We start from the raw sequence: 14631 nt of genomic DNA, 5'->3' as shown, positions 1-14631 counted from the left end.
ATGTACTTTTCAAACAAGGAGTCTGAAAGCATCAAGTATTTTAAAGAGCTGCTTTAGGTTAAGCACATCCTACCACAGTAGGAAGTAGCCACTGACTTAAAAGAGAACACAGAATCAAGTTCCCCCAACTAACTCCATTTTCAATATACTTTGTATGTAGGTTAGGTTTCAGTCACATGCAATTTAATTCCACAATAGGACAATGAGAATTTATTTCCTACTGCCATCTATCCTCAGAAAGTGCAATTCATACCCCGAGCTATAAACATGCGGCTTCTGAATTGTAAGAGGTGCCACATCCTAGCTGTTAACATGGGGGTAGGTCCTCCACTTCTGCAGGAAAAAGAGAACACAACCCATGAATGATCTTTTCAGCTGACATCCTAGTTACATGCAATGTGTGTTATTAGCTGCTTTAAGACAGAGACTCACCACACTCAAAACCAGGAGCAGGTGTAACACTAAAATTTTCTTTATACTGAAATAGGAGAGAGAGGTGCAATATTCTGAAGTTAATTATACACAAAGACAATATTATTTCCAGCAGGTAAAAAAAATAAAAATCTGAAGTGTCAGTACTAGTAAACAGAGGCTGACAGGTTCAAATAATTGTAGGCAAAATACTCTATTAAAAACACTGCACTAAGTTTTATAATTAGTAGGATATCAAATCTTTGAAAACTAGAAATTTTAAATTGGTTTTAGATTTTTAGTAGCAGATATATTTATTTTTTCCCTAGATTAGATGAAGTTATTTCTGATTTCTTAATGGGAGTTTCTCTAGTCTCTCTTCTCTGCATTTTGTATAGAATCACTTTCAAATTGCATTAATTTATCTGTGCATCCTCTTTATACAGACTCTTTCACACAAAAAAAAGAGCATAAAATAAGTCCAAGGCAGCAAAGTTGTTGAGGAACGAAAGCTGCAATGTGAAACCATCAGAAATATCTTGCTCTATAATACTTTTCACATTTGGTGTTAGAAAAGGACTAGGTTTCAAATCAGGAGGACTAATCTTTCAAATAAGCCCTATCTTTAGGGACGTTTACCTTTTATTTAGTATGATACATAGAAAACCTTCTTTAAATCTGTTACTGCATGAAAATAAAGATACATAATAAAGTTATAAACTATGTTATGCATAATTTGAAATAAAAAAATCCAAAGGATAGGATGGTCCATCAAAAAAAAAAATCAGAAAAGGTGTGAAAGTTCAGGAGTCACTTATTTTAGTGAACCTTCCATGTACTAGATATTTAAAAGACATGGAAAAAAACCCCAGCTGAAATGATAATTACTTAAAAAGATAACAGATAAAGGTGCTGTTCAGAAGTGTTAGAGGAAGTCAGAGAATTATGCTGAGTTAAGATTTTTTTTTTGCGACAGTTTTGCTCACAGAAGCAAGGCAGAAAAGCATCACTCAGCTGCCTGGAAGTGCTGTTGTGAGTATGAACTTACAGGAATTAATTGACTCTGGTATGGTGCTGGAGGAGCTGTAAGGCCCATAAAGGAAGGCTGGTGCGTACCCATCTGTCACGGCGCTGTGCAAACTGCTTTGGCTGCTCAGGTTGTTGCCACTACTGCTGCTTCTGTTGTACAAGTTGTTGTTCAGCTCACGGGTATTTCTGTGTGGCAGCTGCAAGCTGCCATTCAGGTGGCTGGAGATATGGCTTACAGAAAAACCTGTCCTAGAGCACGATGATGTCATTTTGCTCCCATCATCATCTGAAGCAGCATACAGGTTCCCTAGAGAACTGGCTAGTCTGGAGTTTATGGAAACGCTGAATGGAAAACACATGCAGGGAAAAAAATATACACAAGGTATGTAGAGATATATACAAAAATGTAACAGACAATTCAGAAGGCATTAGGTGAATAACACAGACCGTTCTGAAATAATTTGTGTTCGCACACAGGTTCATCTTCTAGCTCCTAAGTAATGAAAAGCAGAATTCTTTGTCAGGAGTTCCCAAGTTTAGCTTATTCAGCACTACCATGGCCAGCTTTCAGCTCTGTCAAACCATATGCACATGTAGGAGATCGTGTTAAAAGGTTTAGGCAGTGTCTGATCTATGCTGAAGTACTTTTTGTACATGTGACAGTTTAGGAACTCCTCTTCTGCTGCTTGAAATCAGTAATGTGGTATAAGCCTTCAAGTAACCAAGAAGTAATATGATAAAATCTGAGAATAAAAATAGGGTGTCCTGAAATATCTCAAGTCAGTTACTCTCTTCAGGTAAATATTTGTGCCCAGAGTTATTAAAAATGCATTTATCATTCTAAATTTCATTTAACATATATAATTACTTAGGACAACAGTAATAATGGAAATAAATAGCAATAAATCAAAGGTTCATAAAAGTCATATTGATTACCACTCAGTATTCTTCTGAGAGTAACAGTATATTCACTTGTGGGAATACCTGCAAAATGTCTACGAATGGACGTAAGTAAAAAAAAAACCCAAAACTTTAGCAATGTAATACTGTTTCTGACAACACAATCCCAACAAAATGCTCAGACCAGGAGGACAGGTTTTAGCTTTTCTTTGTTTTTTAAATCTGCAGGCAACTAAAGATTGGCTCGTGGAACAGCAAATGACTTTGTAAATAAATTTAAGCCTTCTTACACCCAAGAACAGCAAGCGCTTCACAGACTGCACGTGTGCTGACAACCAGTGGAGAATACGGTAAGTGCTTGAACCAAAATGAGAAGAAGAAAAAAACCTTTTGAGGTTAGATCCTGAGGATGTGGCAAGTCTGCTTATTCTTTCTGCAGATGGTGAGTTAACTGCCATCACTTTGGAGGCCTTCAGAGGAGACATGGATCCTTCTGTGCTACCTGAAGTATTCAGTCTAAAAGGAGTGCAGAGTTTTAGTGAGAAGCAAGGTTTTATAATTAAAATATACCTCTCAAACACATACAGTCTAGTCTTTCAATATATAGACTGGTATTTTAAAAAATGGGAATTCTCAAGTCTGAGAACACCAAAAATGCAACAATTTGGCTGTTTTCAAGTATCTTTTCAAAAAAATTTTCCAAATATTCCACTTCAAGAATTTCCCCTGCTGCACCTTATTATACAGTTATAGGCTACTTTTCACTTTGATATTTTACAAAGGCCAAGTGTCCATTTTTTATAGATTTATTGTAAATTTTATCATAGATATTAAATGTGAATTTGAGAAAGAATACTTTTTGTGCTTATAAATTGAGTATGAGTAGAAGAAAATGACACTGCAGCTTTCATGAGATCATCATCATTTCCAAATGACAGCATGAACATTTTCACAAAGTTGCACAGAACATACAGCTCCTTCTAGAGTGTGATCAAATTCTTCTTGGTTTGAAACAGAGCTGTATATATGTTACACTGGACTACTCAATAATGTTACCATTATGGCTGCCTACAATAGTTTATTAAAACAATAATTTTCTCCATCCTTAGACCAGGGGATATTATCATGATCAGACCTTAACAGATCAAAGAACTTGGGTACAAATCTCCAAATACAAGCACAGAAGGAATGGCATTAAACAGAAGTAGCTTTAATTACCAAGAAAGGGTAAAACAGACATTTTCAATGTTAGCCATATGGAGTAATCCAACTCAAAAATCCAGGTCACAAAACCAAAAAAATTGTGCTCTTTTCAGTATTAATGCTTTCTAATGATAGAAATCTTGTCTTATATGTTGTATATTAGATTCAATGTGGTAAAGCATGCAATTTGCAGGTGTTTCAAAAACTTTGTTACCTGCCTATTCTTGTAAGCCAGAAATTGCTAATCAATTGATGTGATAACTATGACCGAAAATGCTGAAAATTAAGACCCAAGTCAAGTGGTACACATTTATAACTAGAACTTTAAAGTTAATACCTGAAGGGTTGTGATATTGACCTGGTGTGCAGTTTCATGTCTTGCAGCCTAAAGAAACAAAAGCAGCAGTCTTTATCCAAGGATAAAAAGCCTTTCCCCTCTGCCAAAGTATATTTTCATGTCTCAGGCTGGCTTAAAATACAAGACCAAGAATTAAGAGTTATTGACAGTCACTATCTTAATTTACAGGTAAACAGCAGACAGGTACTTCAGGTTTATTTTCACAGTTCATATTTTTACTGGTTCAGAAAAGTAATTATAGGAAGACAACTAAGTTCATTGAAGAATATTTTTGTTCAAGTCGTAAGTTTTAGAATGCTAGATAAATAGAAATGTGAAGGTTTTCAGATTTTTTTACATTATCTTTTATGGCTACACAGTAAGAAGAGATCCTGAACAGAGAGACAGAAGGGGAAAAGAAGGTAAAAGAAGAAATTATTAAACCAAATCTGCAACTAATAGATATATACCTAGAGAAATTTCCACCACAGACAGTGGTACAATTTACAGTTAGTACCACTGCCTTAAACAAGATCATGTACTTGCCACATAGATCTGATAGCATGGACAGAATCTAAAATTGCAAATTACCTCAGAATGACAATTACCTCAGAGCTCCAGTTGTAGCAGAACAAGGCCGCCTCCGACTTTTTAAGGCATTGAGCTTATCCCCCTGTGTCATGCCATTCTGAGTTTCCACATCTGCTTTGTCTTCAAAATCATTCTGGGAAACACAAAAGGATGCAAGCAAGAGAATATATCAAATCCTTTGGAGCAGTGTAGTTTCAAAGAACTGAACATCTCCTTCATGAAGATTAAAATCTAAAAGACTAATCTACAGTCCTCTGCATACATCGGCACTACTCTTCCCATAGCTCCAGCAGATTAAATGTGTCACTGTACAAACACACACACACAGAGGATTTTTGCAGAATCTGACCTCAAAGTCAGTTCAGGATGCTCAAGTCTAATGCCAGCATTTATTTACTTCAAAGAAATCTGGTTCTGTAGAACATAAACCTCAACTACTTCGTCCATAAGTACTTTTAAAGTTATCATCAGCACGGAAGGAAAGCAGTAACACAAAATTTTATGTTATGCACAAATGAGGAAGAAATTTAGATAAAGCTGTATGTCCTGCAAGAGGCACTAAAAATCAACTTTACTAAATTACTACATTTAAAAAATAAACAAGTAAAAGTTGTCATGATCTCTAGAAAAATAAGTTTTGAAAAAAAATTTCCTATGTGAACTTAATAAGGAATATAGAATGAACAGATTTCAGAGTTTTATCCTATTTCTTCTAGCTTTAGAAAACACTAAACAGTCTAAGAAATAGAGTGTTTAAATGCCTATTTACAATTTCAGATTCATCTCAAAATACAATAATACCAATTATACTTCATTTGACCCTAGATCAAGTATTTTTACCACAGTTCCTACTGTGCCTAAGGGAACTCAGTGCTTTGGATAAAACAGAACAATAGTTTATGCCATTAACCAACATAAAAGATTGACAGAAGTAATAATATGATAGAAGTTGATAAAATGATGTGATGGTCTAACTGTTGCATTAATTATAGGAAAATACAAATATCTTAGCTAGATTTCACTGGAGATTATATGGTAGGCCATTGTTACTTATCATTCAGCCACATGCTGATAAATTTTGTTTCACAGTCTTTACCTGCCCTACAGTTACTGCATATAACTGCCCCCTCTTCTGATTCTTTGACCTCATGCATTTTTGGGATTGGGAATATTACTTTGTTTTGAGCTTCTAGAGAGCCCTATTTTAATGAGGCCTTGAGATATAACCAAATATCCAAAGAAATAATGAGATAAGTCAAATGGTTTGAAAACTGAATGTTGAACAACTTTAATGTGACATCTGTAAAAAAGTGAAATATAGGGAAACAGTACCTGTACAGAAATCCATTCAAGATGTTCTTCCAGATTATGACAGATGATTATTTTATTTTATACTAATAATTATGTGAAGAAGGTGCTCACTATATCCCTGGTCTTTCACATCAAGCAAAGAGTTCCATCAGCAACCTAAAACCTCTTTAGTTATTACAGAGCTGAGAAGGGATTAATGAAATGCATTTGACGGAATTAATCTAAACTGTTTCTTACAGATAGTGTAGGAAACTAAAGTTTAGGATTTTTACTATTCCAGAAACAAAAGTATTTTCACTTTAGTTAAGACTTCATGCCTGTGCTCCCAGAAAGTCGTCATAAGGTCCTTACCCTAAACGTGCACATCACCTCATCCATGCATAATACTGTGATAAAGGGATGGGTGTTTACACACCGATGCATTCTTAATTAGAAACTTGGAATAAGTTTTTAACTAATAGGAACGAAAGCTGATTTTTTGTTTTCCTTCATTCTCAAAGAACTGAAATCCCTGAAAGAAATGGAATCCCTGGAAATAATGCAAACCTTTTCAGTTCACAAAATCACCTATGACAGTTTTAAATATTACCTGATCTTTTTTCTAATTACAAACTAAAAAAAAATTTATCTGAGAAAAAGCAATCTAATACTAATAAAAGCCTAAACCTCAAAAATCTAAAAGTTATCTACAGCTAGTTATTAAAAGCTCAGCTTCAGTCTGTTTGGAATTTTTCCTAAGAACACTTACCTCCCTGTATTGATCCAAGTCTTGTACTTTATTTAGGCTGTCACTGATGGAAATGTCATTCAAGCCACAAAGGACTCTGTTAATGTTTTCATCAACTACTCGCTGTTTCTGCTTTGATCGGATGTGATCTCCCTCCAGCCATAACATTGCTTGCTTCCTTTAGGATACAAAACCAAATCCATTCATATCAACAAATTTTCATAAATATAAAAAAGCCAATATGAAAACAGATTGCCAACATTTGCATCTTCATCTGAAAAAGAATTTGAATGTCTATCACAAAAAAAAAAAAAAAAAAAACCCAAACAAACAAAGAAACCCCCAAAACTATGGTTAAAAATAATAACCAAAGACCCCCTGAATCACCAAACGAGTGTGTAGTCATCACAAAAATATTATAAGTACTAAAACTTCATTCCTAGGTGGAATAACTTCATTTTACAAAATCCTTCTGGGAAAAGAGATTAACTAAACAGGAATTTGCAATTACATTTTAAAGGTAGCCTAGAAAACATGCTTGAATTAAATACCTTTGAAATCTTTCAAGATTAATTGCATTCACAGTAACAAACTGATTTGATACATACTTGGGTGGAAGTGTTTCTACAGAAAAACCCCCGAACTACCCCCTTTATTAAACCTCAAAGAACCTAAGAGATGAAGCTTTGACATCTATGAAGTTTGGGAGATCAAAGCTGAAAGGGTTTACCTTTTTGTCAGATGCAACTTTGCAGCCCTGAGGGCAAGATATTTTATATTAGAATGATGGAACTGATGTTTCTTCCCAATCCCGTTTTGACGTTACTGGTGACATTGCTTGAATTTTGTCTGATTGTTGAAACAGTTCTCTACTACCCTTAGGACATTAGAAAATTCTTACTGAACAATGCTACAGCTCTTAGCTAGGAGTAATGTAAGTATAAGTGAAAAAAATCTGAACTACCTTTGCCTATCTATAAAATCAAACCAAGTATTCAATCCATCAAAACAAGAAAAGACATGGGCCTTGTTTTTCTTATAAGTAAACAGCACTTACTAATCACATTATCTATTACCTTTCCTCATTTTGCTCTATTGTGCAAGGTATTTTAAGAATGTATGATCATCCAAGCATCAGCACAGTGTGAAGATGACTATTCTGCCTCCAATGAACACTTGTATTTTTCAGAATACTGATTCACAGTATTCTGAATAATAGCAAGCCACCTCTCAAATACAGGAGTGCCCATTAGTTGGATAATAAATAAAAGTCCCTATTCTTGCTCAATTTCTCTTATCCATTACAGTAATACTTCTTTCTCTGATATCCTATTGATTTTAAGATGCAAGGTTGGTGCATCTTTGACTGTATTCACACAGTGTCTGGAAGAGCTGCTGAATACTCTCTTTTCCAAAGAGACAAATTTGTAGTAGGTTTTCTTAAAATGTTTTCTCTCATAACAGGGAAAATGCCTCCAAGTAAATATTTTCAGGGTATCAGCTCAAAAATAGCAGCATAACCACTGTAATAGTAAATGCACAATGCAGAAACCACTATGACATTAAACTTAATGTCTACATCATTGCTACTCACTGCCAGTCAAGATCAAATCTGAAGCTGTATTAAAACCATACATTTGTTTTGCTGACAACTATTAGATTCAAATCAGAAATGTTTCATACATTATGCTAAGGAATCTGTCAGAGATCATAAGCTCTCTACCGAGAACTTATTTAATCTTTAGTTACAAGAAAGAAAAAAACATATCAATGATACCATTTTAAGATTCATTTTAAGTCACAGACTACATATAAAGTCTATTCTTCCTTTGTTAATATTTTAATAAATCCTATTTGTTGACTTAATCTTTTGTCCACATCTGTCCACTTCCAACACACTGGTGTAACTCCTAAAGTCCTGAGAAACAAACATGCAGAGTCTTGAGATCGTGTGGCCCTTAAGGGGACAGAGTGCACGGCGCTCCAGAGGAGCTGATGGCTTCTGAGTAAGTTAGATTTCAATCCCATATTAACTAACCTTAAATATATGGAACAGACAGTAATGTGCAAATGTCAGTAGACGAAGCAGATCCTATAAATAATGCAAGATGGAAAAGAATGTAGAGAAGCAGCTGATTCTTATTAGCAAAGAAGGTGCATATATACGTACTCTTCCAGGAAGTGTTGCTGGGGTCCTATAATAGAGCCTGGTCGACATATTCTTATCCAAGCAATGGCTTCAGCATGTGTGAACTTGTAGTGTTTCATGATGTAACAGGCAATCAGTGTTCCTGTTCTCCCCAGGCCAGCTACAGAAACACAAGTATCAACAGTCAGTAGTGAGCATTTCATAGTTATCAAATAAAAGTATGGGATGTAAGAAGACTTCTATGTGATGTTATTCACCATCTTAGTATTTGAAGAAAGAATTTGTGATTCAGTAACCCCTTTATCACATAATTGGATTGCAGTGCTGTAGATATAAGAACAACTATTTCATTATTATAAAAAGTAAACAGTGCTTAGAAGAATGCATGCAACAGCAATCACTTGTGCCACTCAATTCTACTTCATATTTTGTTTAAAAAAAGGCTGATACTCTTTAAAAAAAGCTGTGATCAAGCTGAATACCAACTTTATATTTATAAAACCAGTAAAAAACCACAATCAAAGTACCTTTGAGAGGCCAGCACACATACTTAAAAATCATGGTATGGTGCAAATACACATGCACATCACAGAGAGCACATGTCTTCTGAGCCAGTGGCTTTTTCTTTTTGAAAAAGTTTTGTTGTGAAACCAACAAAACTTATTCAAAAAACTATTCACCGCTATCTATATAAAGAACAATTAATGTTGACCAGGACATAATATTAGATATCAATAGCTTAAAATAATTTAACCCACTGCCCCCCAAATCACAAAGTAATCCATGTTTTAAGGGGAGAACAGAGAGACAGAAAAACTAGCTTTAATACCAGCAAAATCTCTAACTATAGAGTGAGGATTAATCTCTTTCTAGCCCTGTGTCTTGTCGACTAGTAAAGCAGCACCCCATTTAAACCTTATTTTCCCCTGAGTACAATATTGGCAATTTGCAGTCTCATGGTGGCTGACTGTTGTTTATGCACCAACAACAAGCCACATGGAAACTCCCTAAGCAGCCAGACATCTGCTGATAATTCCATACACAACCACGAGCTCCTTACATTTAACCAATAACTAAATCCTGCCCTTTTTTGAAAGTGAAGATGACCAAGGTAAAAGGATGAGGGTAGAAGTTCACAAACTGAGGTTCTGTAACTTTACACTGGAAGACAAGATCTGAAGAATCAATTAAAAGGGGAAGTATCGATTTCAGTTCTGCTCTTTAACTTCCTGCTAATTTACAAACTTTCCATTATAATCCTTTGCATTGAACTTTTCTATAACTTTTGGGACAACCAATTTCTAGTTGGAAAGCTGTATTTGGAATATCTCTGCAATATATTAAATCTGAGTTAGGTCTGACTTAGCTGTTGATTTAACTTTGTATAGGCTTATCTAGAAGGCTGTAAAAAACTAAAAAGAATAAGATCGTTAGTTTGCTTATTAAATGGTCAGACAAAAGACCAAAAATACTTCAGTTTAGAAAGCACATGTATATCTCAATAGAAATTATGTTATACTCCTTTAGCAACCAAACCTGGAGAATAACGTACTCCTGCTAATCAATAGTTTATACTCTCATTTACCCAAATAGCAGATGTCCAGCTTATTAATGCCACAATTTCTGGTTTCTAGCAACCATAACAACTTGTTAGCAAATAAAGCATTTATCTTTGATATTCATGTTTATTGTTCATAGGAAAATTATGAATAGCATCATTCTTGCTTCTGATCGGCAAGACATTCATCTCCACAATGTCTTTACACAACACGAAACATAAATCAAGCTGAATCCTTCAAAGCCTTTGTTCTAAGCATATTTTGTGTATTTTTGGGCTGATTTGCTGAATTAGGCTGGTTTGAAATGCTAGCATCACAATAACTCATATTAAATTGAAATGTGGAATTCATACTCAACAGAAAAATGTAGAACAGTCCAAAAGCACAAAGAAAACCTTTTAGTCTTTTACATTTCCTAGCCAATTATCATAATGCTGTAAAAGCATAATGCAAAGGAGAAACCTGCATCAACTAAATCTCATGTTTTCAAGTTGATATTAAGAAAAAAACAGAACAATGAACAACAGATTGTCAGTTGCTGAAAGTAACAGTGTAGGATGAAAGAACTTAATATACACATGAAAATAACAAATATTTGGCATATATTTAGTCAAGTATCATAAAGCAATATTACTTTCACAACCAGAAAGTGTTATTTGTTAAATGCTTTATTTCTGGATAAACTCTATGGATTTATAGATATTTTGAACTTTGATCTGAGAAGTAAGTGCCCACACCTTTACAATGTACAGCAATGGCACCATCAGCATTTTCACAGATGGTCAGGAACCTCTGAACTATACTGTCACTTGGTGTGCTTCCATCTATGAAGAACAGGTCATAATGCTCAAAACCAGCATCAGTAAAGCGTTTTGCCTCATAAATTTTTTTGTTTAGTCTTATGATTGATGTGACGTTATGTTTCTTGAAATAGGGAAAGTAGGCTTCAGGTGCATGAAGGGGATAACCTATAAAAAAAGAAAGCCACAATCACTGAACACCATAGATAAAGTTCAAAGCCCTACTAGTGAAAATTGCCCCCCAAACCTTCCTTGAATGATAAACATTAATATTAAAAATGCTTTAATATTTTATTCAAAATAAACATGTTAAATGATATAAAAAATTGTCAAAAAACACTCATGAAGACCACTATTATTAAAAAAGTATCAGGAGGAAGAATGTTAAAGCACAGTATGTGTGAAACACTGTGCTGTCTCCTGTTTAGCCCCCACTCCCCTCTGCAAGGAGGGTTCTATACATAAAGCTAGGCACATATATGAACTCAGCATTTCAGAACAGCTGTCTATATACAGACAGACAGCCAAACTGCAGATGAAAATAAAAACATGCTTTAAGAGGAAACACTGTTTATGAGGAAAATAGAGTGCTGATCTATATTATGGATGAGAGGAAAGAGTTAAAGAACAAACGGGTCAAAGAATAAACTGCAGCACTAAAGACATTCTTGCCCTATGCTGCAGTAAAAAAGCTTTATTGCCTTGGTTCTCTGTTGAGAGACAAAAGGATCCTCTAGATGAAGATGGGGGCACAGGCAGGGAGGTCAAAAACCAACCACAACACAGCTGCTTAGGACAAGTCATATATGCATTAATAAATGCAATTAGAATCTCAACATAATGAGAAAAATGTAGGTTTGTGATATGCACTTACACTCACCTGGGTGAGGCTTATTTAGTGTTTCACAACTGGATTTTAGTGTTAGTGCTAATTTAGCAATTTTCAGTTATACACATGTTGTAAATAGTTCTTCAGTAGTAAAGGCAAGCTTCTTTTTAAAGTCTTTCCTGGTTTTTGTTACAGACTTTTTAACAGTCTTCTGTGCTTTATGCAACTCGCCTTTAATTCTGCATATTTACTGTATCAATTTACTGCCTCCAGGTTCCAGGAGAAAATTAAGGGACCGAAGTTTCTCAGGCACTTTGATACAGAATGAAAGTCATTGACTGTTAGAAGAATTAAAACTCTTCTAGCAAAAATTCCAAAACCTTTTGAATTAAGTTCTATGATCATATATAAAATGCTCACTGAATGATTATTTCTCAGGATTAAAACTGATCTATAAACCTCTTTATCTTCTTATTTGCTCTGACAATTCGACATGCTGGAAAAATAAGATCATAGAATATCATTAAAACATACACCATACCATTTTCAAGTTTGCTTTTTGGGTGTGGTCCACTAAAAGCCAAAAATTTTCCCGGAATAATCCAGTTGAAGTCACCATTTTCCACTCGCTACAAAAATTTCAGAAGAGAAAGAGGAAAGCATTTTAATACCTGATTATACAAGGTTAAAAAAATTACTCAATATTTTATTTTATTTTTTACTGTGTTCTTGCTGCATTAAAACAAAATGCTTCAAATGTAATTAGCTAGCTTATCTATATGGGACAAACTAACCATAAGCTGCTTGTCAGAAATCTCTTAATAAAATAAAATGGAAACAAAACTTGCTGAAGTTTTCCAATAAAAGCTGACATATCCTTTATCTAAGATTTCTCCTTTAGAGTGTTCAGTGTTTTAGGATACCTATTAATATCAACACTGACAAACCGACATTTTTCTATGTTTTAATCAAAGACTACAGAAAAATGCTTCTCTGTAAGGCACTGGCTAAAAAACCCAAATCACAGAAAACAAATAAAAAACCAATTAGCCTCCAAAAGAATTATCTTTTCCCTGTAGAAACTGAAATTTACATATTGGCATAAGCTCTGATGAGCCAGTAATCAAAGAAAAGTATAAATCAAATAAAAAGACTAAATTCTAAAAAACTTTCAAACTGACATTTTGCATTTCTTGCTCACATTTACATAAAAACTTTGAAAAGGCTCTTCAAATTCTGTCAGTGCTAAAAATGAAAGCTTCTTTGGAAATACGTAACATGAACTGTAGTTCAGAACTGCCTTCTTTTCTTTTTTTAATTGAAGACTGCTCATTCCTCATTTGGCAATGCAGTTATTCTCAGCGTGACTTTTAAGGACATGGCACTCAGTTCAACTGCATTATTAAGCTTGTGTTTTTAGCTCTCAGCTCATCAAAACATCCTAATGAGTGAAAGGTTCTGATAATGGACATCACTGTAATCAATTCACCAACTGTTGGCTTAGCTGAACGCATTAGGCTTGCTCCAAATGTCCTCACACAGGGGTTGCATAAGCACTAGTGAGCCAACCTCACTGCCCAGCCAGGACCCCGCGCTCGATTTGTGTCACAGACCACAAACTCAACACTGTAGCACCTTTACTCCCTTTAGGGAAGAAGTCCTGTTCAGTTAAGTTAGAAGTATTTTTGTATTTGTATTACCAGTTTTATTTGTGAATTAAGTAGTTCTTTATAGTTACAGGGGTTATTGAGAATCACTTAGATATCTGCAGTTCATATTGCTTAAAATTTATGTACATGCAAACAACATTATTACTCAAAAAACTTAAGAACTTCAGTAATTTACATCTAGTCCAACAAAAGGGGAATTAGCTGCCTTTATAATATAGTACGATAAAAGAACTATAAACATGAAATAAAATTTCCTTTAGCCTGCTCCATTTAAGTCGTATGCAACTTTTCTCCACATAACCACACACTTGAAGACCTAACATAGCAAAAACCTGGAACAGTTAAAGTTTTTGAAATATAGCACAGGACATATCTACACATAAAGCTGACCATGATGTGTAAAAAAAAAGACATACCAAAAAATGGACAAAAAACTAAAGATGATTCCAAGTTCTTGCTTCTTAAACTCAGTAAGCAGCATACTGTAAACATCGTTCACACACATGTACTTTTCACAAACTAAAATGATGTTAACCATTAAACAAGATAATGAAATACCTTTAGTCAATTATTATAATACTTTTTTTGAGGCCAACTAATGCCTACCTCATAGGCAGAATTAGAATTCCTAATAATTCCCAAGTACCATTTATTTCTAAAACAGGCCTTTTCCTTTTGTACACAGATTAAGTAAAAAAAGCAGCAATACTTTAAATTTTTGTTCCTGTTCATTTAATTTTGTAATTCAGCAAAAGCTATACCAATTTCTCAACCTAATCATTATGAAACATTACAGGATAGAGAAATCCTACAAATGCTTTCTAGTATTGTGAGTAGCTCTCTGTTACAGACTGCTGATCGCAAACAACAGATACTGTACAGATTTGTGCTATTAATTATGTTTTCCCACTGTTTATTCCTCTTCTGCCTTCACTGTCTTCAACATTCATGAGGTAATTCAGTATGTATCTGAAATACATACAGGAAATGCTCTTAAAACGGATGCTTTCAGACTGAGCAACTCTATTCCCAAGTTTTCTAAAAATTGCAATAGAGGGGAAGAATAGCAGAAGAATACTGGCTACAGTAAAGTAACACAAGTCTAAAAAAACAGA

General features: G+C 34.5%; 1 protein-coding gene across 1 annotated transcript in view; it reads right to left on the bottom strand.

Annotated features, from left to right (window-relative positions):
- Nucleotides 1-14631, bottom strand: part of CDC14A (cell division cycle 14A) — a 56379-nt gene that overhangs the window by 8439 nt on the left and 33309 nt on the right. The window contains 10 exon segments of the mRNA XM_064664576.1: nt 254-333; nt 1460-1520; nt 1522-1782; nt 2728-2856; nt 3881-3928; nt 4489-4604; nt 6531-6687; nt 8680-8818; nt 10955-11185; nt 12388-12475. Coding sequence (XP_064520646.1) covers nt 301-333; nt 1460-1520; nt 1522-1782; nt 2728-2856; nt 3881-3928; nt 4489-4604; nt 6531-6687; nt 8680-8818; nt 10955-11185; nt 12388-12475 — 1263 coding nt within the window. The 3' untranslated portion in view covers nt 254-300.

Source organism: Pseudopipra pipra, chromosome 9 (genome assembly GCF_036250125.1).
Source record: "Pseudopipra pipra isolate bDixPip1 chromosome 9, bDixPip1.hap1, whole genome shotgun sequence".
NCBI classification, from domain to species: Eukaryota; Metazoa; Chordata; class Aves; order Passeriformes; family Pipridae; genus Pseudopipra; species Pseudopipra pipra.
The sequence above is the reverse complement of the archived record's forward strand: the minus strand, read 5'-3'. Positions and strand labels throughout refer to the sequence as shown.